The sequence below is a fragment of the Pezoporus occidentalis genome, unplaced genomic scaffold, assembly GCF_034315485.1.
Source record: "Pezoporus occidentalis ecotype Australia unplaced genomic scaffold, CSIRO_AGI_Poc_V1 ctg121, whole genome shotgun sequence".
Taxonomy (NCBI): Eukaryota; Metazoa; Chordata; class Aves; order Psittaciformes; family Psittacidae; genus Pezoporus; species Pezoporus occidentalis.
Genome location: NW_026913006.1, coordinates 415,760 through 441,713, shown reverse-complemented (window position 1 = coordinate 441,713; position 25,954 = coordinate 415,760). Strand labels below are relative to the sequence as shown.

At 40.8% G+C, this 25,954-nt stretch overlaps 2 protein-coding genes across 9 annotated transcripts in view; one reads left to right on the top strand and one right to left on the bottom strand.

Moving 5' to 3' along the window:
- GAS2 (growth arrest specific 2) overlaps positions 1 to 15,093 on the top strand; it is a 90,224-nt gene extending 75,131 nt beyond the window's left edge. For 5 of the 6 annotated variants that reach the window (XM_062607254.1, XM_062607253.1, XM_062607255.1 and 2 more), the window contains exon 8: positions 13,744 to 15,093. In XM_062607254.1, coding sequence (XP_062463238.1) covers positions 13,744 to 13,962 — 219 coding nt within the window. In that variant the 3' untranslated portion in view covers positions 13,963 to 15,093. Of the gene's footprint in view, positions 1 to 1,555; positions 1,722 to 13,743 lie in introns of those variants that run through there. The other variant, XM_062607258.1, reaches the window with a different exon arrangement.
- Positions 15,094 to 19,275: 4,182 nt separating this feature from the next.
- Positions 19,276 to 25,528, bottom strand: SVIP (small VCP interacting protein). Of its 3 annotated transcripts, XR_009962489.1 has the most exons (5): positions 25,311 to 25,508; positions 24,071 to 24,121; positions 21,964 to 22,080; positions 19,902 to 20,769; positions 19,276 to 19,526 (listed from the first exon to the last, which is right to left on the bottom strand). XR_009962489.1 is itself a non-coding variant. In XM_062607238.1 (4 exons), exons 1-4 carry the CDS (start codon positions 25,371 to 25,373, stop codon positions 20,755 to 20,757), a joined length of 240 nt encoding a protein of 79 aa, XP_062463222.1. In that variant the 5' UTR covers positions 25,374 to 25,528; the 3' UTR covers positions 19,276 to 20,754. The 3 variants fall into 3 exon arrangements, 2 of the variants coding, with proteins under 2 accessions (XP_062463222.1, XP_062463220.1); XM_062607238.1 differs by having other exon boundaries at positions 19,276 to 20,763; positions 25,311 to 25,528; XM_062607236.1 differs by having other exon boundaries at positions 19,276 to 20,769.
- Between the last annotated feature and the right edge of the window lie 426 nt (positions 25,529 to 25,954).

Sequence of the window (25,954 nt, the reverse complement as noted above, 5' to 3'; positions counted from 1 at the left end):
TAATTAAGAGCGCAGACCAATTTCATCTGCAAGTTTTCAGTGAGGAGTTGTGATGACGCATGTGTTAGTCTTCTGCTTTTAATTTCAACCACAGGTAATGTTGGTGGTTTATCTACGTATATTCAAAGACCCTATCTTTGAATACCCAGCAAGCCTGTACACAGAAGAAATGGAAAAAATAAGTCTTGTTACGCCCAGCCTAGAGAATTGAAGTACAGAATTACAGTATATTTACTTACTGAAGATCATGTGAAAAGTATGTCTTGGAGCTTATAATTAAACCTACATTTCTCATAAATTTGAGGAAGTTAAAAGGTATTATAGTCACGGTATATTATTCACTCCTATGGGTTGGATCAAACACCCCAGCACTCTGCCAGTCCTGAAAGTAATGCTACAAATAGGTAAAAAGTCTGACTAATAAAGGTATTATGAAACTTTAAAAAAAAAAAAATAATAAAATTAGGCAAATGCTGCATCTGAAACTGTGAAGATTATTCTGAGAATGTCCAGAAAATACAAATCTGACCAGCATTCTTCTGATGGGGCCTTCACTAAAGAGTGCTTTGTAGGGTTTATGTTCTAGTCTTAGTGTTGCTTTCCTGAAAAAAAGATGTAAAACTTCTATGTAGATTCCAAAGGCCATGTCATCTCAATATAGCACAGATTGAAAGTGATAGAGCAACAAGCTTTTCATGGTGGATATCTAAGCCCAGACATGCAGCAGGAGCTGTTGCCATCAGCTTCAAGTTCAGTATAACAGTTCTTCTGTGATTGCTGCTTGTGACATGATTCAGCTTTTGGAAATCAAGTATGTGGATACAAGAAGAGAGAAATAATATTTTTTTTCTTAAATCTCTTCTTACTGAAGGTAAGCCTGAATGGAAATTAAAAACAGGGAAATGCTTACCCTTTCAGGTATCTGTGCTTGAAATTATGGGTATGTGCTCTGGCTTAAATCCAGGTCACAAGATTTTCCTCTGTTTCCAGTGATCCATCAGAAATTATGTTTTGAGCATACAGTCTTTGTGGTCTCTATCTCCCAGTTAAGTTAGACGGCATGCTGCTGTAGTGTAGGCCTCTTTTCCCCAGTCTGTCAAACTCCTCAGACTTTCATTTACTTGCTAGTGTCAAACCAAATGAGGCAGGTACTAGTGCTGGTTATTCTGATCATCGCAGACCCCTAGAGTGTCAAGTATTTTTTTCTTCTTCACAAAGATAAATCTGCAATTATGAAATACGTGGCATTCAGTTCCTTGTAATCTGCTCGATATTTTTAGTTTTAATTAGTTTTCATTACACAAGCAAGCAAAATAGTTCTAACCATCCTTTGAGAGATCTTCACTGGCCCTGAACATCCTTTCTTGTTCGTTTTCCTCACGCGTTTAATTGATTGTGGTGTTTGTCTGCCTCCTTGTGATTTTCTTTATAATTGCAATCCCGATCGGTTTGGTGTATCTGGTTTTGAGCTGGGAGGGTTTTTTTTTAAATAGGTCATGCTAAATAATTGTATTGTGATGATTCTAGGCATGCCTTTTGTTTATTTATTTCTCAGAAACTCATGAGAGTGATGCCCTTGAGAGATTTATTAATGAACAGCGTGATCCCATGCTTGGTCATCATTTTTCCTTCACATAAATGATAGCTGATGCTGTCATACCTTCCTGTTGCTGACTAGGTTTTTTATCTTGTGACTCAGTAAGCCTTTATACTATCCTAGAAGGTACTTCATTTTGTGCCTCGATTTTTGCTACTCTAGGCAATAACATTTTTAGTGTTAATTTGTAGCATAGGATGCATAGCTATGAAAAGCAGCTGTTTCAGTAAAAAAGGGTTGAAAATAAAATGGTTACAACCAGATCCAACCACAGAAAATCCTGAAATTTGGGATTTCTGAATAAATTATTCTATTAGATATGTTTGTTTAAAGGTTAGGACAGAGTGATGATGTTTTTACAAATCTGACTTGCACTATAAGAAAATGGGGTAGTTCTGTTTCATGACTTTGTTAACATTATGTGTTCTATTCTGCAGTGAAGTCTGGAGGACCTAACTAAGATCAGGTCTCTTATGGTAGATGTTGTAAAATCTCATACTAAAACTGATCTGTTCTTGGTTTTCAGATGATCACATTAGACAAAGTAAATGGAAGGGTAGTGATAGAAAAAAGAGCGGATCCATGGAATTAATATCTCAAGATCATAGAAAGGTCGTCAGTCATACAAACTGGAATAAGTGACAACCACACATCCAGTTCTTGATCCACACTGACTCACTGACCTGCTCGAGCCTGAGGTCTGTAGTCAACTGGGAGAAATGTTTAAAAGCGCCTGTCAGGGTTATGCTTTAATTTTGGGGTTTGTGGTTTGGGTTTTTTCCTCCACAGTGTAATGACTTTGGACTTAAAACATTAAACTGAAATACTAACAGCCTACTGAAGGACATTGCCATTTCTGTCTCAACTGAAATGAATTTTGGATGTTGGGTACATAAAAAATATCTTAAATACACAATTTTAAAAGTTATGGGTCACATTTTTTACCAATAAGGGACCTGGTAGCATCTTTATTTTAATAGGAGGCAAAAAAATAGGGGCCTACAATCACTTTTGAGGCAAATCTTACAAAGATCACAACTGCAGGGAAGTTCTTGCTGGGTCTGCTGTACTGGTATCCCTGAGGATACGCATGCACAATGAAGGAACCACATTAAATATTTTAAATCCAGTTTCTGTATTAATCTTGCATGCACTGGGAAGTAGCTGTTTGAAGAAGTTTGGAATATTGAAAAGAAAGAATCTAGGCAGAGTTAGGGAAACATAGACATTGCTGCAGTTGCGTGCGTGTGACGTTAAGTCAAGTGGGGCCAGACGTACGTGTCTGTGTCACACATGCACATCACTTCCATTGGCATGCAGTGAGAAGAATTTTGTAGATAAAGGTGGGTTGTTTTTTTTAGTCTGGTTGCAGGCAATAGTTTCTCTTGACTGTTTAGAGGCTGTTATTCAGGGAACTAGGAGAGACAGAATGAGCCTTGGGAAAATAGCTGGAAAACAGATGGCACTTTAGGGTTCAAAAGAACATTTTCATGTACTTCGGCAATGCTCTAACACAAGCGTGTTTGCGTGCAGCCCACACACATTTGCATGGTGAAACCCAAGATTAGCTGAATTCAGTGGCAAAATTTAAACAGGTGATCGCTCTGTGCATTAATGCAGTCTTAAAGGAATGTAAATTAGGAGAATCTTAAAAGTCCAGGTAAAATTAATTCCTTTTGTACTTAGGGTTCTGTTTTAAATTTGTGTATTTTTTATAAGGAAAACTTTTTTTGTTCTAAATTTCTCATTAGATTTTCTCTAACTCACTGTTAGTATCTCACTGCTCCAGTTTTTTAGAGTTTTTAAGTTTTTAAGAGACACTTTCCAAGGCTCCAAATACTATTTTGGCAGCCTCATGCTTACATTTTTTAAATGTTTCTTTTTCTGAAAGACAGTCTTCCTGTCCCCCCGTTATTTGGTGTTAGCACATGTGGTTTTCTATGTCTTCATTGCCAGTTTGTGCTTTCACTTCAAACTCATGATCTCCGATATCTTTTTCTATATTTAATGTTTGCCGTATCATCTCTCCTGCCGGGTGTTGCATAAAATATTTCTTCTGAGTCAGTGCTGTAACTAGAAGCAATTTGATTTCTTTTTAAGATCCCGCACTTCAGTTGATAGAGAATAGGTGGTCTTTGTGGCTGGCCCACACAGACATGGCTGGAGGGGAAGTAACAAGTAAGTGTCACCCTTACTGGTCTCAAAACTAATCGGGCACAGAATCGCATCCAGAGTGCTTGGAAATGCGTTGTCCCTTTACCTACAAAGGCAGTTCTGAACATGACTCCCACATCGAATTGATTTTCCTTGACACTGTTTCTCCTTGTCCAAGAAATAAAAGCCTCCGCTTGTCAGGAATTCACTTGTCCCTTATTGAATCAACAAGCGTGTTTACTTCTGCCTGCATCTGAGTCATTTCTCACACGCAGTGCTCGCCTACACAGGATGCTTTTTTCAGACAGCAACCAAGGTCTAGTGTTAGTTAGACACCAAATGTGTACTGTGCCCAAATTCTATCAAATTGTGTCAGACAGAAACTAAAAGTAAGATTTGAGGGAAAGTTTAACCAAGGGTGGGAATCCCAAATATTCAAACTCTCATGTTATTTCTATCAGGACACATACAAAGATGCATCTTGATTTCAATTAGTTAGGCAGGGACATTTTGAATAATTATTTTAATGTCTGCTACGTTCTGAAAGTAGAAATGAAGACTTCAGTTTCATTAACTGCAACATTTGTGATAAGGAGAATTCTTTAATTTGACCTTCTCCAGTGCTTTCCCTCTGTAAAAATGTTTTGGGTTTTTTGCAACTTTGCCTTTTCCTTACCTCCAGGGGTCAATAGGCTGCTCTCTATAAGGTGTCTGTGCCATGCCAGATTTACGTGGCTGTGATTTCACCCTCTAAGCCAATTCTGGGCTTCTTGAGGTATATGAAAAGTGACTAAGCTCCCAGGCATTAGTGTTTCATGCCATTTTACCAAGCATATTCACTATTCATATTTCTTGCCAAGAAGAAATAGAGGGAGGAGGTCGCATTTTTGCAGTGTGAAAGGAAAAATTTTCAGCTTTCTCACTTGATTATTTCTCTTGCAGAAGATGTTATTTCATGGGTTCTGAGTATCTTTAATGGTAGAATGACTGAGGAAATGCTACTTCTCAAGCTGGGACCTCTGCACTGATCTACTGGTTGTTCTTCAATGCCTCATGAGATCTTTCATTCACTTTGCTGTTATAGTAGACCTTTCTTCTTTCCTAACCCATTCCTGCAGAATACTCAGTTCCCCTGACACCACCTTCCGTATGTATCTTTGTATGTATGCCAGGTGCTCATGTCCAGTATTGTGTACAGTTCTCTTGATCATTGCTCATTGCCTACCATCTCTTCAGATGACTGGGTGTCAGCTAAAAATCATCTCTATGCTAGATCCCATAATTTACTGGGGCAGTGTTGTCAGCCGCTCTTCAGTTTGTCCTTCCCATAGTTTCACTAATTACTGTTGGTTGCCCTGAGATCTCCTTCTCCATCCTTCAATATTCATGTCTCACATCAGCTCAGGGTTTCATTGTGCTGCTTGATTCTTGCTTACTGCTAGATGCCTGCTGAAAAGAAACTTACTTTGCCCTGGCTTTTAAGAAATGCTTTCTCTGACATTTCAGTGGGTGTCTCTGGGTTACTCATTCCCACATCCTGGGACACACAGTTTCCTACTCTTCCATTCTGTCACCACTCTGTTGTTACCGTATTTCTGGTAAATCCACAATTGATGATCTTCGTTGTTACCACTGTATGGATGTTGGATTAGGTATGCAAGAGCATTGTTTTCAGCAGTTGCTGTTGCTCTTTTTGGGAGGCTGTGTACTCATCTAGTATGATCTTCTGCTGAAATATCATGTGGGAAAATTCTGGCACGTCATGCTGGTACTGGTGTAAACATGCCCTTTGCCTGTTCTCTGACTGCTTTCACTGGAGGTCATGATCCTAGTTATCCTCTGTTATTTCCCTCATGTTGTATGAGGCTTTAGTCATCTACCATTCTATTCATTATGTTTTCTTAGACACCTGGTGTCTTCATGCTTAAATATACATTTCCTGGCTTCTTTCAGACCTTTATAATCTTTCAGAAGCTGTTTGTTGTACATCAGGATGTAGCAAGAAGCCATCTCAGCTTTTCCATATATGTACCTCCACTAGGGAGAAGCTCTAGGAACAATTTATAAACTTCTTCGCCATGGTATTGGGTTTCTAACCTGATTACTTGTTAATTTGCTGAGCTGTGACTAGATCTAAATGAATGTTTGTTTTCATTCCATACTGCTGTGATGCTTGGTGAAAAGGATTTGCCTTCTGTATAAACAGTAACAGAACAGCAGGATTTAGCTCTGTGTAAAGGTGAAAGGCAGAGACTTGAGATACTTGTCCCTGGACTTTAAAGGATTTTACTAGTTCTGCTTGGCTTCCTGCTAGGGAGAATTCACAGTTATGCATGAATGGTATGCCACTTACGCAGTGTTAGAACATTTTAATTTGCTTCAGCAGGTGACCAGGTGATACAGGTCATACCAACAAGGTATGTTAATACCTTCATTTTTTCATGGAAAGGAGTGTTTTTGCAAGTGGAAACAGTTGCCAAATGGACAGCTGATGAAGGGACAGTAGTATCAGTCTAGAAAAAGGAGAAATCAGCATGCAGTCAAAATGACTAACTGATCAATTAAAGATTAGTTGGGTGAAAGCAGTTCACTTCCTATTCTAAATAGAGAGAGTTCTCCACAGTGAGATTTAGTGACATAAAAAAGTTGATGTTCTTACGCATCTTTTCATAGAAAGATGTGTGAGATGAAAAGGAGAATGAGAGAGAAAGCAGCTTTGTAAGGAGCAGATTTCATTAACAAAAGATGTGGTGGATATGGTTTTAAAGCCTTTATTCGTGGGTCTTTTTAAGGAAAAGATAAAAAAAATACTTATTTATCAAGTTCAAATTTCATAAAAACAGGACCCAAACCACATTTTTTAAGAACTGAATAAAGTCCCATTGACTTCAGTAGGAGCTGGATCCAGTCGCTGAAAATGTGTAACTGATCTCATTCAGTTTTATTACATTTCATTATGTTTTCTCTTGGACCTTTTGATGCATATGTCAGTTAATCTGCTAGAAGACCAGAAGTTAACTTGCATCCCTCACATGGATCATTTTAATATCAGTTTAAGTATTTTGAAGCTTACAAACATTATGCTGTAAGTATTGTTAGCGAGCCACCTTCTTTGGTGGCAAAGTAATAATGCTTGATCATGTTTCAAACAAACACATCACCCTTCACCACTAAAAGATTGCTATTTTCATGCTGATGCAAAACAACCTTAAGAAGTTAAATTCTGTTATCACGGAAAACTCTGTGAGCAAGTGAGGATCCGTAAATAGACATGAAGTCTGCTCGCTCTTTTGAACTCAAACAAACTGTGAAAAAAATGACACCATGAATTATAGGAGGCTTCTGATTGATATTTAGTGTAAGGCCTGGTCTGTATATGCTTTGAAGGATCTACTGGTGTGTGTGCCTGGGTGGCTGCCTCACCTAGAAAATCTATGAGGCTTCAGTGTATCAGCTTTTTTTTGTATCACCTATTTAAGTCAAAACTTCTTTCAGTTCCCCCCAGCCTGTATGTCAGTCAATAGATATGGAGAATGTAGGTGTGGTGGTGTTGCTGAAGACATTGGGAACTTTATTAGCTTCTACATGAAAATTGAGCTCGTTTTTCAGTGAGAAATACCACTTGACGCACAGCTTTAAATGTTATTCTGCCCCAAAATGGAGATTTAGGGAGTCTGCAAGTGCTTCCATTCAGGTTTATTTCCCACCATTGATGTTTACTATAAAATAGGAATGTTTGCATTTGATTTGTTTTGGGAATATATTCTTGAACAAATGATGCTTATAAATAATTTGCAAAGTATCATTCCATCCCATTCTTTGTTACACAACATAGTGTAAGAGGTTAGTTTGGTAAAATCAGTAGATACCTGTTAATATATTTGATACAACCTAAGCTATAATGTTAAAATAAATTTAACATTCAGAAAGCCTGTTAATTATGAAGACCAGCTTTAGCACTAGAAATATTGTGACAAGCAGTTAGCGTACACTCTTGACATCTGTTTTTTGAGCTGAGCTTTTTTACAGTGCTTTTTCCAGCTAAGTGAGATTCATGTAGTGTGATTTACTACATATAAATCTCTGAAAACGAGAGGGAGATGTTAATCCAGCAAGCTGTCTATTTTCCATGTCATTATCATGGTGTATGCAGAGAGGGGAAGTGCAGGCTCCTTTATTGGGGTTTCAGAACAACAACAGAGAAACTTGGAGGAGGTCCCAAAACAAATCCATATGTAATGACTGGAGTTATGCAAGTTGCATCATTTGGAACTTTTAAAACTAGTAGATGTAATTCAAAACAGTTTTGTATAATCCTGTATCAAGAAGGGGGCTAGGCAAAATGTGATTTAATGAGGGATGACAGGGAAAAATGAAGAGTGTGTTTTTCCTGGTTTTCAGGTGGGGAAAGATTTTTTTCTTAATACAGTTGGATCGTAGGATAATTGAGGTTGGAAGGGACTATATATTGTTGCCTGCCAAAATACACATTAGTATACTTTAAGTGGATTACTTCAGTGTGGATGAATAATTAATAATTGGAATTGGCTGCATAATTCGTGCTCTTTCTGATTTGCAGAGTTGAGATTTGAGTTCCTTAGATGTGCACTTAGGCACATAAGTGAGTTCTTGAAAGTCTAAAATAAGCTTATATTAGACTCAAACTTTAAGAAGACAACTTACACAAATTCAATGGCAAAATGGGAACAAAAGCCAAGAAAAAGAAAAGTTGGAGGGAAGCTTTCTAGCTTTCCAGCTGGAAGCTGCTTTTCTTCCATATCCTCTTGGGAATTGCTTCCATGTTCCCTTGTGTCCATAACAGTATGTAGCAGTAGTAATGCCTTTTATAATAGATATCACACGGTGGCTGTAAACTTTTTAAAGTGGGGATGTATCTGAATCTAAGCTGACTGATGTTCAGATCCGATGGTGCTGCAGGATTTTGCTATAGATTTTACAATGAACTTTAGGGATGAAATTGCATAATCTCTGCTAATGAGGTATTTTTACATATTTAATTGTGGCTTGCAGCAATTGATCAGGGGACTGTGGCACATTCTTGATGGTATTTCAGGTCACTGAATTCTCAGGTAAGTAGAAAAACTCCCTTTGGCAATAGTTACCTACAAGTTTCTGAAAATACACTCCCCTATTTGAAGGTATTTAGAAGACTTGCTGTAAATACCTACTATCACCCGCTACTGCCTTTACTGCATGAGCATTTACTGTAAATTAGTAAAGTGTCAATATGATAATAGTAATGATTATGGAAATGCAATGTTGCTAAACATCGCTATTCAGTCATGCTAATCCATGCTCCCAAGGGCAGCCCTGTGGCTCTTCTTTTGCCCAAGGCCCTTGCACTTGCTCATGCCAGGTCTCCTCAAAACCTCCACGGACCACATAGAATCCCAGCTCCAGCCTCCTGCTGGCTACGCCCTGTAGAATAATTTTTCATTACTTGGCAATACCACAATCTAGATATAGGCCCAGAGACTCACCGGGGAAGGCTGACTGCCCAGATCTGGGTCTTGTTCCTGATTGAGCTTTGTACCTCGCTATCACCTTGTTTTTTGCTAAGAATGGTTAGTGAAGATTCCTAAATAGCATCAGCCTGGGTTGCAGTAAGATTGTAGAGGAGCCGTGTCTGAGTGTACTCTGTGTGTGTTTGCATTCACTTCAGAACTTGAAAAGCATGCAGCGATGGTGGTGAGGCCTTCCAACTTGCTATGGGTAGTGGTCTGGCACAGTGATGTGCTAAGTCTTAACAACATTGGAATTTCCTTAGTGTTGGCCTGAAATACCTTGGGTCAGGATGAAAATATATTGATCTAGAAGCCTGCTTCATAATGTAGTTCTGAACACCTCCCAAAGAAGGCCCCTTAAATGCTCAGATATGAGAAACAAGGGTTATATCTGCTGCTGCTGCTGAGTCTAAGTGGTTCGTGTTCAGCAAAAGTTAATTGAAGAGATTCAGTTCTTCTCTTTCCCAATCTCATTAATGTTACACTTTGGGAGTGCAACAATTTCTTTGCACAGCCACTGGTGTGATGCACTGTGTTAGTTGGCCAAACACCTTTGGATTTTATAGTCAATATTCTCTCAGCATGTAGCCTACATTGTTTCTGAAATTGGCTTAAAATCACACCAACTAGCTTCAGGCTGTGATTCGCTTTAGGTTGCTGCATTTGGCTTCCAGACCCCAGCCCAAGTTCCTTTTGAGTTAGTAGGATTCTTTCCATTGACTTTTGCAGTACTTGGATCAAATCCACAGTGTGTAATTTCTCCTCTTGCTTCCCCTTCCCTCCCTGAAATGCTCTTGAAGAAAATTATAATATAATCTGAAGAATCACAATAAGAATATTGGGACAGATTTTCAGTTCCCATAAGATAGATTTTTTTTTCAAGTCAGTAAAATTATGTTCATTTACATGAGCTTAATATCTTCACATACAGCCTAATATCTCTTTAATATGCCATAAAGCTCTCAAAACTTATGTGAAAACCAGAACTGTTCAGGCTATATTTCACATTGATGCCAAAGTGCTATGCAATGACAGCTTAGTTCACCAAACTTCTATTGTCTATTTTTTGTATTATTTCTTGATACAGCCTTAAAGCATGCAAAACAATCTAAAATTTCTCCCTCTGCAATTCTGTTGTCTGGTCATCTGGTTTCTCGTATGTTTGCTTCACCATGGGTTCAACTGAAACACAGATTCTAGAGAGAACAGCTTTAGTGACAGCCCTGCTTTGACACAACTAAAAATATTGTGAGTGAGGCACTGGCACAGGTTGCCCAGAGAAGCCGTGTCTGCCCCATCCCTGGCAGTGTTCAAGGCCAGGTTGGACAGGGCTTGGAGCAACCTGGCCCAGTGGAAGGTGTCCCTGCCCATGGCAGGGGGTTGGAACTGTGTGAGCTTTAAGGCTCCTTCCAACCCAAACCAGTCTGGGAGTCTGATTTACAGCAAGCCTAAACATATGTTGGATTTTATTTCACAGAAAGGGTTTTCTCAATTTCAATTGGCTGGATAGCAGTGTGAAAATACACACGTGGCATGAATTTATTTACATTGATAACTGAATAATTACATTGTTATTGTAGAATCCAACTTCTTTCTCAGAGATCTCATGCAATGGAAAAACTGAATTGGGTGGATCATAAAATCTCAAAAGTTTCATCTTCTGCTGAAGTGTGTTGGGGAAGAAAGTGCTTTTTCAGTTAGAAAGTAGAGAAAGTTGTTTTATTTTATTTTATTTTTTTATTTTACCCCTGGTGAGAAATCCTTTCTACATCTGTGAACCTGGAGCTATTCTGAAGCTAGCAGAATTACTCTGGATTTGTGCTGGTGTCACTAAGGTCAAAATATGGCCATAGGAGTAAAATGGTACTTTTGTGGCACAGCACAGCATGAACAGCAACTATATTTAGGATGCAGAAAACCCCAATCTCTATAGACAATGAGCATTCAGTTGTCTTTATAATAGTATAATAATACAAAGAGAAAGAAAAAAAAAGGGGGGGGGGGGAAGACAGAAGATGTACATTCAGCCTGAGCATCAGGAAATAACATACCAGTGGTAGATTTTATTTGTCTGCACAGTAGTCCCTAAGGGAAATGGAACCAAATATGCTTTCTGCTAACTTTCCATTCCCAACTCTTAATCAAAAGTACAGATTCTAACTGCTCTTGGAACGTGAACCCCCCGTGACAATATGTGGAAGCTGAAATTCAGCAACAGTTAACTCCTTCCTGCAGCAGTCTCACTTGTAGTGGAACCGATGGGCTTAAAATGTTTTAACATAAGTTTTTGGGGCGTTTCTCAAATGCTTTTCTAGGCATTCTAAGACGGGAAAGTCACTAAATAAAGTTTTGTAGACTGTTGTCTAGGCTGAGGCACTGTTTGAACTGCAATTTTCAAACTTGATGTAAAAAACATTCGCTTCTTTCATGATACATTGTCCAGACTAAAGACATGAGTCAGTTCTCATTTTGCTAAAAGCTGATCATACCAGTGTCAGTTCAAAGTGAAGTCTGGGAACTAAAATACAAAGTTTGAGATGAAAAAGTGTGGTTTGTGAAGATGTGAGGCTTATTCTGCTCTCATACCCATACAAACCAAGAGGAAAACCTCATGTGTGTATAGCTATTGCAGAAGTTAATGCTCCTGCAACTGAGAGCAACAGCACAGACAGTCTTAGTAGCTAACACATGCTAATTAAACTAAGAGTACTTGAATGTGTTCTCACAGGGATAGATCAGAAGTAACTATTTTTCAGTATCTCTAAAGCTGAATTGACTTCCCGCTGTGCTTCACACAAAAGACAAAATGCAGAAACAAGTATTTCCTTGCACTCGCATGTTTTAAATGAGAACTGTCAAACCAGATTACACCTGCAGCCGCTTATTTGAATAAAGAGTTTGATTCCTTATAAACTTGTCCTGGTCTAGTAGCTTTGACCAGCCTGGTCTAGTGGAAGGTGTCCCTGCCCATGGCATGGGGTTGGAACTTAATGAGCTTTAAGGTCCCTTCCAACACAAACCATTCTCTGATTTTCAAACTTCAGAAAGTTGTACAGCTTTCCATGCTTTCTTCATTCCAGATGAATCTGTCTCCTCAGGTAACAGAAGTCGAACAATGCAATTTTAGGCTGAGGTGGGGTGTTTGTTGGTTGGGTTGGCTTTTTTAAAGAGTTCAGTTTTGCCTTTTATTATTATCTGTGATTTTGTTGGTTGGGAATTGATCTTGTTTTGTTCTCTGTGCTATGTGTTCTCATCTGAAATACGTTGTGTTGCAAAAGGCTTATGTGCCATGTAAGTCTCAATTACAAATACTGTCAGCCCACAAGGGAGGTTTGACTGTGTAGAAGATACACAGCACAGCCATAAATCCAAACGTCATTACAAGCTGTCTGGCTGGATTTAAACCATGACAAGACTCCATTAAACATCTTATAAGCTGCCTTTTACATGGCCAATTCTTAATTTCTGGCACTACAGCTAAATTATGTTGAGCATTTCATGGGATGTACTAATGAAAGCATTTTTCAAAGCATGATTTAGGATGTGGCTTCTATAGAATATACTGCTTTATGATACTGCACTGGTATTTATTTGATTGTTCTGCATGGAGAACCGGAGGAGATAAATTAATGGAATTGCCAGCTGAAGTCTCAGCTGCTGCTGACATGGGAGAATAGATAGGTGCCTAATTTGGCAGTCAGATCCCCCTCTCCACCTGAAATTCCTTTGTAGGTCAAGCCCCAGGGTTTCTGGTATAAAGTCAGTGAATGTAAGCAGTCCTGAGCTGTCCCACTAATAAAAAGCCTGGGGACTTCTCTTGTATTTTCTTTCACAACTCAGCATAAATTCAGGTATCTGCAAACAGTTCCAGATGTCTTCTTTCTAATGTCCCTCATTAGACTGATTTAATTACAACATCAGACTATTTTAGGTAGAATTTATGTCAATTGTTAAACTAAACGGTACTTCATTCTCTTCAATAAATTTTTTGGTATTTTAGGAGACTGTTTTAGTGGTTTGCCCTTCACTGCTCCTTTTATATAGCTCCCTAGCCTAGAAAGAAAGCCAGTTTCAAGACATATAAAATGGCATCTTTATGAACATATTTTCCAAAAATTAATCTGAAAATCATTCATATTCCCTAACGTGTTTATCCTAAACACATGAAGACCAGGATCACTGGGGTGCTGCAGGACTAGGAGAACATGTAGCATTGCTTCTATACAATATGAGAATCTTTAAATACTGCCTCATTTTCTTTTTTTTAATTGACTTATTCAATTCAAATAAAAACTATTCTACTGTTTCTTTTCCTTCTGTTATAAAGCAGACTACTAACGCATTTCTGTGGCTTTTAATTGAAGCAAACACAGCTTTTACAGTAAAAAAAAAAGTGACTTCCCAGTGAGTGAATCTCTCTAAAGAGTTTGTGTTTGGTTTTCTTTTCCCCTGTATATGCAATTTCAGATGCTGCACAACAAACACGTGATGGTTCGTGTTGGAGGAGGATGGGAAACTTTTGCAGGTTACTTACTGAAGCATGACCCATGCCGAATGCTGCAGATCTCCCGAGTGGATGGGAAAACTTCTCCAATCCAGAGCAAGTCTCCAACCCTCAGGGACACGAATCCAGACAATTACCTGGTGGTTTCTGCCCATTACAAAACCAAGAAGGAGATTAAGTGAAATAAGCTCCTCATGTGATTGGGACGCTGTGTACGTAGGTCCAAATTATTTTCTCAAGTGTAGTAAATTTAGTTTATGCTTTAAAAGGACTTCAGAAAATTTAAGGCAGACTGGAAATGGCAACCCATTTTGAAGATCTTTGAACTGTAGAACTATTTATTTCTAGTACTGTATCTTTTATAGCAAATTACCCTTGATAGGCTAATTACTACAGTCAGATAAGAAATAGACATATATTTTTAGCCAAATTATTACTCTTTTAATATGTGAACGTATTCTTAGAGTTACATAAAGGAGTGGATCCTGTTAATGGAAGAAAATACACAATACATTATATTTGTATGAAAATTGTATTTCATTGAATCCTTGACTGTTAGATTAGTTGAAAAATAGATATGCAGGTGGAAAATGAATAATTGTTGAAATTATTTGGTAATGCCTCTTGAAATGAAAGAAAAATTGGCTATTTTTATGGTTTGCAAGATTTTCTTAACCAGTAGAATACAAAGATTTATTGCATGCCAAACGACTTCCCAAAGCGATTACTTTAAAAAAGAAAGCTCAAAAAAAAAAACCCCAACAACCCCACGCCTCTACTCTTTAAAGCTAAAGACAATGCTGAATGTTATTTCTGTTTGTATATCCTTCCTGTTCCTTCCAGCATTGTCTGATATAGAAGCATGGGGAAGCTGAGAGGTTGCCCCTTCCTCTGGCAGACAATAGAGGTGTTAGTCGTGCTCACGGGGTGACCTTCTGCAGCCCCTGAAGGGAAGCAGTGCTGCAGGGAAGAGCTGCAGAAGATTCTGGTCCCTCTGGAGTCCCAGATTTGAGCTTTCCTTTCCCCTTATCTTTTAATGTTGTTGGTCTTGCCAAATGTGAAATACTCATTGCCCTGTCAGTGGAGTGATTCACGTTCTTGTAAATCATTTGTACACCTCAAAAATAGTTAAAGGCATACAGGGGCTTAGTTCATTATTTTGGCTACTTTTCTATGTTTATATTCGGTAATTTATGTGCCTTGCAACGTCCTAGAAAAATCATTTTATAGGATTATTTCACTGACTGTATAAATTTTAGCAGAACTCAGTTGTTTCATTACAAATGAAATAAATTTTTTTTTAAATACTCCTACATTTTGGAAGCCTCATTTGTCATTTGTAATCTGTGTTCCTGTGCTTTGCTGCTGCTGCCTGAATGCCTATGATACACAGCACTGCTCACTAACCAAATAATGAGCTACTCAGTGTACAAGGCAAGCATTCATTTACTACAGATAGCACAGAAATACTGGACGTTACTGAACTTTAATTTTCGTTTGCAGGGAAAGAAAAAAATCAATAGCATTCTTGAGAAAATTTTATCAGTGCCAGCTATTTTTCTGTATGTTTTGATGTTCATAACAGCCTCATGCTCTGCTCCCATGGTCTGTAAAATTAACAGCAAAATATCTGCTGGCTAGACATGATCAAGACCGCCTTCTTTCATGTTCCACGACTTGTATCCTATATCTCACTTGTGGAACCACTATACCTAAAAATATCTGCTCAATACCAGCAGTTCACAATGGTTTGGTTCACCCTACTAAGCAACAATACATCATTTGACCCGTGCTTTTAGGAGGAAAAATTGCAGCCTTTTTATTTTTAATTTTGAGATGGTTTATAGGAAGGTCAAACATCTACTCAAGCAGTAAATCCTTTGAAAAGCCACAAAAATACCCAGTTCTGATGGAACCAATGGATGTATCCACTAGGGAAGTAGAAAAGAGACCATAAGCAACATGTGAAAAATCCAACACGGCTGAAAAAAACCCTCATGATGTGAAGTCTGTGCACTGAGATTTGTTTCCAAATGGAGAAGGAAAAACTACCACTTCTGAAAGGATCAGGTGTTTATTTGAGATAAGTTACTTTTTTCAAACAGAAATAGTTGCATTTCTATTATTCAACATGAAGTTGGCATTACTGTCATTTTTTTTTCTGTAAAATGTTTGAAGGTTTTTACTTGTTAATAAATCAAGAGCAGGTCATTATTTAAAAAAGTCTTCTTAGATTTGCTTTAATATTATACTTCAACAAATAATCCTGGTAAATCCAAATGAAGATTTTAAGTTAATCATGAACTGATTTATGTGCTTGCACTGGAGCTATCCAAATAATCTTTTTTTTGATTCAGTGTATTGAAGCACCATAAAAAGAAAAATCATATTAGAACACCTCCTGAACACTTCAACTTAGGTCCAGATGGGAGACTTATAAAGGACTTTTTAAAGTGCTGCCACTGCCCCTTATCTGGGTAAAACTTCCAGGTGTGACTTTAACTGCATTTAGTGCAGCTGGTGTAAGTGGGGGGAGCAGAGGAGGAAATTAAAGCAGAAGCATCAAGAAAGGAAACAGGCAATTAAATGTGTCAGGCTAAGTACCTCTGGAGAAAGGGATTGGAAGTATGCTATTCAGATGGTTAAGTGTTATTAGCATGCTACATAGTATTTTCTTAATGTAATGGATTCTGTGGCAATGTAGGAGTTGGGATGTTTCTTAGTAGCCTAAGCCTCAATTTACAAAGCTAAAGATTTTGTTAAGAAATCTGTCGAGGGTTTTTTTTACAAAGGCATATAGTGACAGGAGAAAGAGGAATGTCTTTTAACTGACAGAGGGGTGATTTACATGAGACATGAGGCAGAAGTTCTTCCCTTTGAGGGTGCTGAGGCACTGGCACAGGTTGCCCAGAGAAGCTGTGGCTGCCCCATCCCTGGCAGCGTTCAAGGCCAGGCTGGATGGGGCTTGGAGCAACGTGGTTTAGTGGAAGGTGTCCCTGCCCTGTGGCAGGGGTTGGAACTGGATGTCCCCCCGTGTGGCAGGGGGTTGGAACTGGATGAGCTTTGAGGTCACTTCCAACCCAAACTATTCTATGATTCTGTGTGCATCACAATCTTGCTCAGAGGCATGGCCCTTGTTGCAGTGCTGGGGCAGAACAGCCTTCATGTAGGAAGTATTTAGGCAGGAAATAACCCCACTGTTTGACCAGCTAGCTAAGATGGGTGGTACTTGAAGTTTCTATGCTAAAGTCTGTGATAGTGAGGTATCTGTGTAGATTTCTAGAAGGCTGAACTGAATTTCAGAGTTACCCCCAAGGATGGCCTGCAGCTCTTCTCTTGTCCCCCTGAGTGAGAGAGGGTCTGGTGGGGCTGTGGAACAGTCTCTTGATAAAAGAGCAGGAGGTGAGATACTGAAATGCTGAACTAGGCATGGAAGATTGTAGAGGGGAGTGCTCTGTAGTGGTTTGAGCTCACTGTTGCAGTGTAACTTGACTGGATTTGAGTTTTGAGGAGGCTGAAAGTCATCAAAAGTCGAGTTGTTATGAGCTGCAGCAAATACTCTTAAAACTCTCATTGGGTCATACAACCAAGCCATACGCACATACATCTGGTCATACACCACTACCCTTGTAACTGTGCTGAAGCCCCACGTGGTTGGGCTCTGTAAGATCACTTACAGAAACTATTAGTCTTGCAGAGTGTCAGAAAAGTATCACCATGCTGGAAGCAATTCAGAATTAGGTTGGAAATGTAACATTGGTAATTGCTCATTAAAGGAGGTACTTTCTGTCACCTTGCTCTTCATGGATTACCTGGAGTTTTTCTTCCAAGCAGGATTATTTACGTAACTGATTAATGATAGGGTTTTTATCTTTCTGATAGCGGAATTGTTTCTTCCTTTGTGTTATTGCCCTTTTTCCAACAGTGATTTAGAGATGCTACCTGTAATCAATGGAAGCTGTTCAAGGGCTGCTGGTGGGGAGGAGTGAAGTAAGGAGGTGTCAATAGGTGGTATAGCCACACACATATATAGCTCTATATTGTACAGACTATATAATATAGATTGTCTTAAAATGAATTCATTACATGCATTTTAGATCAGAGAGACGAGCTGTTTGCAGAAGCAGCTGCTGGAGGTATGGAAAGGCCTGGCTTTTGTCAGGCTTGTGTTCCGTGCTGCCTCACTGGCTACTGCTGTGTGGTACCTGACAGAGGAGGCAGAGCACTTATTTGCTCTGTCTGCTTCTCTTCCTTTCTTGGCCTGTGCTATGTTTAGAATCCAGAGTCAGGTGAATGAGACACATGGGATGATGTGAATGTTTATAGGGCTGCAGAAGGCTACTGCCCCTGTGGATATGCAGCTCCTGGGTCCTCCCAAACCTCAGGAAGTTGTGCCCCAAACACTCTTCCTGGCATTATTTGTGTGTTTTAACAACAGGCTGTAGCAGATGGCTTCATTTTCTGTTACTGCAACAAAGATGCTACTGTTGCAGTCACCGAGTCAGCCCTTTCATTTTGGCTTGCAAGCACTGGCCTCTGCCTTCCAGTTGTTCAGGTGAGCTGCAAGACAGTGCTTTCAGAAGGTAGAGAGAAAAAGGTACAGTTGTACTGCTGTAAAGCAAACAAAATGCCAACTGCCTTCATAATCTGTGTGACTGGATGTGTTTTGACAGCCTTAAAGGTGAAGTAAACCTGACTGGGGGAAGTAAGGACAAAATTCTTACTGTGTTTCATATTAACTTAGTGCAGTGCTAACGGTAAGAAAGAGAGGGGAGGCATCTGCTCCTACAAGGACAAAGCAGCTCTCATCTACACAGCTCTCTGCTTTACCATTTAATGGTACACTTCAGGTACTCATTAGGTGTATTTAACTGAACTGCAGTATTTTCTGCATTAGTTCTCAACTGAAAATATTAGAAAAAAAACCCAAACCCTTAAACCATCAAGGTGTTTCTATTTACCCCAAGAACTTCCCAGATTCAGTTCAGACCAGTCATGTGAGCAGTGAGATGGATACGGCATAGAAACATCTTCACGAACAGCTTTATCAAGCAGAGGTTTGTAATGTACAACTACATGCCCCAAAATCCTCTGACCTTCTTAGCTGTACGAATACATCTGACATTGAGAGCAAGGACTCTTAAGAAGCACAGATGTATCTGGCTTTTACTTAAAAGGATGGAGAGATAAGAGCTGGTTTTTTTCTTCTGTGGTAATTCTGACTTGCACAAATCACCTCTTAGGTCCGAGGTGGTTCAGACCTTCCCTAACCCTTGCAGAGAAGCTGGCAGGCAGGCTCACTCAAGCCACTGTATCTGCAAATGGGTACTGAGCAGTGTGTGTGTTCAGCCAGGGCAGCAATCCTTTACTCGACCATAAAGCACCTCCACTGGTGATAGAACCCAACAGGCTTGCCTTAGGCTGATAAGCAAGGATGTACAACTGCTTCTCATTGTGAACTCCTCCAGTTCTGACAGCATCAAAACACTAATGGGTGATGTTTTTAAGAATATATTTTATTATAATTCAATGCATGTTTTGTTAAGACTTAAAAACCCCAACTTGCTATGACCAGTTAATTGCCAGCAACCAAAAGGAAACCGAAGACATTGATCTGCCAAGGACACAGCTTCTTAGCCCAAACACCACTATGTTAATACTTAAAAGTCTCTCTTCTCAATTCTGAAGGCTAAGCCAGAAAACTCATCGTGTCAGGACTGCGCTCCTAAGACAGCGTGAAACGCTACTGAGGGAGATAAAAGCAGAAATATTTAGTTCAAGGTGGGGTGGGGGAAGCCTCTATAACCTAAACTAGGACAGAAATGAGGCCAGTAAGATACTGAGGCCAAGCATTGTGATCTCTGGGGAAAATGAAGTTAGATTCAAGTGTCAAACATGGTGCAACAAACCGCTCTATCAAAGCAGTGGCTTGAGGCTATTAGTTTGAAAGTCTGGTTTTAACACCAGGGTTTAGGGAGCAATAAATAATAAAAGGCAGCTTCATGTTTGGGAAAGGGACCACAGACATTGCTGAAGACAGGGAAATAGTCACAGAGTTTTGGACACTTGGCAGATGTTACTGCACAATAAGAAACCCACCTAGACAGGACAGAACACAAACCTGAGAAAATGAACTATCCAAGACGTGATGAAGTCCTTTGCCATTTGTTTTTCAAACTCCTGCGAGGTGCAGCATTGCTCTCTTGTGGTAATAAAAGAGAAAGACTAATAATACTATTAACGTAATGTTTAACTTCCAGCATTCACTATAAATACTTACAGTCTCAAAGGAAATGCACATCCAAAAACAATTATTAGGCTCATAATAGAACAGCTTTCTTCATGTAAGTACACAAGGTTTATAAAGGTTTCTATTTTTTTTAAACTAGTGTCACAAAACACTTCTATTGGCAAGGGTCCACTGTGAATCTGCTTTCTGTTTTGAACAAGGCACTAAATCCCTAAGCAGTTCAAAAGTCATTAAGAAACTGAAGAGAAATGTCATTACCCACATATTCAAATATATATATTTATGGACAGCTTTCTACATGAGGACTTAAAAAATAGTTTGATGGGAGAGTTTGAAATAAGGGTCAATACCACCACATGGACACCTGAGATGTGCCTAAGCCAGTCACACAGACAGACACCCACTTGACCAGACAAGGATCCATGTACTGACTCACTACAGGTACATGGAGGCCACTTCCATGTGAACCCACCTCAGTCGTGTGACAGGGAAGCAATAAAACATGCACACAAAATAAACAAAAATTGGCAAAAACTTAGTGCTCAAAGTTAGTTTTTAAATTTCTTAGTGTGTTTCCACCCCTGCTCTCCCACAACGGCGAAGTACTGCTGAGTCTTCATATACAAACAGCAAAAGCCACATGATGAGTAAGTGCCACTCAGCTGCAGAAACTGGCAAGGTATTGGCAGTAAACGTCAATCTTCTCTTTGCAAGTCATGCTTCTTTATCCAACCTGCCACTAGAGACAAAAACAACATAACACACCACAAGTTTTTATGAAGATAGGGGAAAGCAAGAAAAAAAAAAACAAACCAAACTAACGAACCTCCCCAAAAAACCCAACCCAAACACAAAGTTGTCTAAATACAGTGAATTCCCATTCCAACACCTTTTATACCCAGCAAGTGAGGGATGTGTTACCCACCAGCACCAGGTTGTCTAAAATGCCCGCTGAGCCACATACAGCAGTGACAGTAAGAGGTGAAGGCTTATGAAACCTGTGTTTTGATAACCAGATGTACCTATTGCTTTGGAGACATTCTACAGGAATCTCGTTTCATAAAGACAGGCTGAGAGAGCTGGCCTTGTTCAGCCTGGGGTAGAGAAGGCTCTGGGGAGACCTTTTAAGTCTTCAATACCTAAAAAGGGCCTACAGGAAATCTGGAAAGGGACTTTTTACAAGAGCAGGTAGTGACAGGACAAGGGGGAATGGCTTTAAACTGACAGAGGGAAGATTTAGGTTAGATAAACGAAGAAGTTCTTCCCTGTGAGGATGGTGAGGCGCTGGCACACACTGTCCAGAGAAGCTGTGGCTGCTCCATCCCTGGCAGTGTTCAAGGTCAAGCTGGACAGGGCTTGCAGCAACCTGGTCTAGTGGAAGCTGTCCCTGCCTGTGGCAGGGGGTTGGAAGCGGATGAGCTTCAAGGTCCCTTCCAACCCAAAACAGTCTGGGATTCTATTTCTAAATTAAATCTCTGCCTGGTCTGACAAAGTTTACATTAGAAAACTAGTAGTAACAGCAGTAAAGTTGGTCAGTGTCTATGCCAACACCGTATGCAGAGACAGACACAGGAAACCCAAAGACATTACCCTACTTGGTTCAAACATTTTCTGTAAACTGAGGGAAGTGAGACAATCACAGCTGGTACTGAAAAGAGACACTGAGTACAGGGCAAATCTATGAGAAGGTCCCCAGTGCTGAAAGTACAATGGAGAAACTGAGGAGGAAGAAATGGGGAGCTCTCTGCCATTCTTGCTGTCTTTGTGCCCCAGAAATGAAGCCTCACTAAGAACATTGTGAAAATGACCCATGCTTTCATTTCCCTTCCTCTTAGTTTTAACCCGTTATTCAATCTTATGGACAGCAACAAAGCAGGACTTTCTCAGTGAAAATACAGACAGCTGCATCATGTTGTTTCTTCTTTAAACTTACTCTCAGTCCTCCTCCTCCTCCTCCAGAACCTGAAGCTGTCATTCTTTTTTCCATTTCTTCCTGTTTCTTTTTCTTTTGCTCTACAGAGTAAACGTTCTTAATACCTCGAGAGGAAGCCTGGAAGAGAACACGTTTGGGTAAGACCACTCAGCTATTTTTCTGTATAGAAACCAAACTGCAAGTCTTGGCAATAACTTTTTGTGAATTCTGGTTTGTGTGAAAAGACTGAAACATTAAGTAATGCTACTATTACCTAAATATAGACCTTTTAGGATGCTTCTTCACACTGTGAGCTCTTGGTCCTGCAGGTATCTGCAAGGGGTTTGTTTCATATTGTTATTACATCCAAGTGAACATATTTAATGCAGTTACATGTACCTGCTTTGCATACTAAGAAGCAGAACCAGAACCTCCCTTCCTAACAGTCCAATAAATCTTTAGTCTGTGGTTTTGTCAGTGTCAGGGCCTATTCTTGCCCTCAGAAACAGAACTAACTGGGAAGAGATGATGCAGGCAGACAGAACTTCCAAGGACTTTAGCTGTTTCATCATGTGGTCACTTATTCCATCTCTTTTTATCAAAAGGTTACCTTACCTAGAGATAGCATACAGATGATGGAAATCATGACAATATTCTATTCTAACAATAAGCAGAGGAAGTCACAAGCTCTGTACAGCTACTACCGAAAAATGATGAGAACTTTACATGCAGGGGAGTTAGAAAAAACTTGTGTTGGTAGTGCTCAGGCTGTAAGAACTTCTAAACTGTGATCTGAGAAATAACCTGTGTGCCAGTCTACCCTTCAAACTTCACAGGACGTATGGACAGCAGTAAATACCTAGATGAGAAACCTGCTGTCAGCTGCCTACTTCACATCCCCCTGGTGATGGTCTGATGAGGACCTTGACTATATGGCAGGAATATCAGAACTATGAACACTTAATGCTGTAAACACAGAAAAAAAAAATATGTTCTAAAAACTGATTCCTTAGCTATGTTTTGGGTTATGTCACTATAGCTACACAAAAGATGTTATAATCTAACAGAGGAAAGTAGCAATCCTCTCGCCTGAAATTCAAGGCTGTGATGAGAAGCACAACTCTCAACAGGCTACTGAGGCAAGTCACTGAGCACCCTGGTGTGGTGGAAGGTGTCCCTGCCCATGGCACAGAGTTGGAACGAAATGAGATTTATGGCCCCTTCTAACCTAAACCATTCTGTGATTCCATGTAGTCTGACACAAAATCAAGGGGTTTTAGAGGACTCTGAAGCATCAATCAACTGTGGCTTGAATTATTGACCAAACTCCCTTAAAACAGGTCAACATGGTCCTCATCAATAATGGCTGATGTTTAATTCAATATGTAACGTCACTAACACTCATACAACATGTTCCTCTCTCTTGCTAGTTCAGCTGTGGTCTCAAACATACACTTTTTACTTACAATAGCTTTTGTGTGGTGTATGTTATAAACTTTTTGAGGGGTATGGAAAGGTAGAAACAGACTAGCTATTTTACATTCTGTTAGTATGCTTGCATCCTACCCTCTTCTAGCTTGCAAGGATATTGAAGTATTTAAAGCTTAACAATCTTAAAAAGATAGAAGAATAAGTTAATACTTGCTCTCTTCTGGAATTATGAGCCCAACTGTTGCCACACTGATAAACTGAACTTGCAAGTGCCTATAGCCTGCATGTGTAAGTGAAGTACAAGTGCAGTACCACTTGAAATTGCTAGCACAACAATTGTTTGATGATTCCAGTTTGAAGTATTTCTCAATCTCTTGTTATCAAGTCATGGCAGGGAAAAAAACCCAAATGTTCAACTTGCTTTTTTCCAATTTTCAGGTTGTTTTCTTAACTACTCCCATCCAAACAAGCTCAGTTATCTTGCAATGGTCTCAGAGCACATACCTAGCTGTTAAACATGACTGTAGAGATATGTAAAAATGGTATAAGGTAAAACATTAATGCTATGAAAATATTTAATGGCAATTCCCACAGTCCAGGCACAATATCCAGTGCTTCCAGAGAGTACTGGCTATTTGCCCCATAAATCTGTTACCTTAAATATATTTTGAATAAATGGCACTTTATCAGACCTTACCTCCATCTGCCTCTTTTCAGCAGCTTCTGCTAGCTGTCTTCTTTTTATTTCCTAAATAAAAAGTGAAAGACAGTGAAATTCTCTTCCAGCACAGTCTGTACATTCTTTTGAAAGTCTCAGTTTTTTTTAGAGGATGACTCAACTCTGCAATGCAAGCTGCCACAAAATGCCAACCTTAAGCCAATTAGCATCATCTTTCTCTGCATTGCCAGTCTGCAAGAACAAAGTGTTTCTAGTGACTCAGATGCTACAGGAGCAGCTGCTGACACAGCCACAGCAAACCGCCACCAAAAATCTGTGTTCAGCTGTCAGTTTTACGCCTTCACTCTGAAAAATTCCAACTGAAAGGCACGCAGGATGTGAAATGTCCTTTTGGAGTTTGAGCAGAGGAAAGCTCAATCCTCCAGCCTGAGTGGGCTCCTTTCCTTCTACCCCCACAAAACCTTCAGATAAAGGGGTACAGAAGCATGGGGATAGGTTCCTACTCGCCAGAAGAAATGCCATCCTACAAACCACAGAATCAAACGGGTTGGAAAAGACCTTTAAGATCATCAAGCCCAATCGTTCCCCAGCACTGCCAAGGCCACCACTAAACCATGTCACTGAGGGCCTCATCTACAAGGTTTGATAACACTTCCAGGGATGGTGACTTCACCACTGCCCTGGGCAGCCTGTTCCAATGCCTGAACACCCTCTGGGGAAGAATTTTTTCCTAATATCCAGTCTAAACCTCCCCTGGCACAGCTTACGGCCGTTTCATCGCGTCCTATCACTTGTTACCTGGGAGCAGTGAGAGACCGCACCTCTCAGGTAGTCACAGAGAAGGTTAGTTAGAACCGAGCATCACTGTGCGCTAGATTTCACTGTTTCCAGTTAAAGAGAGGGTCACCATGGCCCCAGCCGTGGCTCGGACCCCCTCGACATGAAATCGCTGTCTCCAAACTAGGGCTCACGGGTGAGGCCTGAGGCAGCAGAGGACGGGTGCGGGGGGCCCCGTCCCAGACAGCTCTCCCATGACGGAAACCCGCTCTCCCCGGCACCCGCGCGGCCTTTTCGCTGCTTTGAGGCTTTCCGGCGAGCGCTGCCGGCGCAGCCACGCCCCTCCCTGCGGCCTGGCCGCCATCTTAGCTAGGGCGGCCCAGGTTCCCCACCCCGCCCCAGCGGGGAGGGCCGCAGCTCGCCGCGTCAGTCCCCCTACCCAACACCCAGGCGGAGCGGGGGAACGTGCTCCCGCACTCACCGGATCGGGCGTCTCCACCACGTCCTTCACGGCGCCCCCCATGCAGGGCAGGCACAGCCCCATGGCGGGCCACGCCGCCCGCACGACCCGCAATCGCTGCGGTGCCGGCGGACAGCGGAGAGGCGGTGGCGGGCCCGGCCCCGCCCGGCGCTGCTCTCCGGCAGGGCCCGCCCCGTCGTGGGGCCGGCGGCCGAGGGCGGCTTGGCCGGGCCCGGCCAGGAGGCCCGCGGGGGATGGGGGGGTGCGAAAGAAACAGCGGTAGACCAGCGCTAGTTCTCCTTCCCCCAGGCATTAAACTAAATTAGATTCGTCCTATTTTAGGGCTAAAGGTCGATAGTTCTCGTTAACGTCCAGCTCGCTCCGGGAAATTGGCTACAGGGCTCCATCCAACGGCGACCAGTCCTCCCGTTCCCCAAGCCGGTGCTGCCACCGAGCGGCGCAACCCGGCGGGTGGGAGCGGGGCTGCGGGGATCGGCGCTGTGGGGAGCCATGGGATGGTGTAGGTTGAAAAGGGCCTTAAATTCATCCAGTTCCAGCCCAGGTTACTCCAGCCTGGCCTTAGACACTGCCGGGAATGGGGCAGCAACAGTTTGTTTGGGCAACCTGTGCCAGTGCCTCAGCAGCCTCGCAGGGAAGGTGCCAAA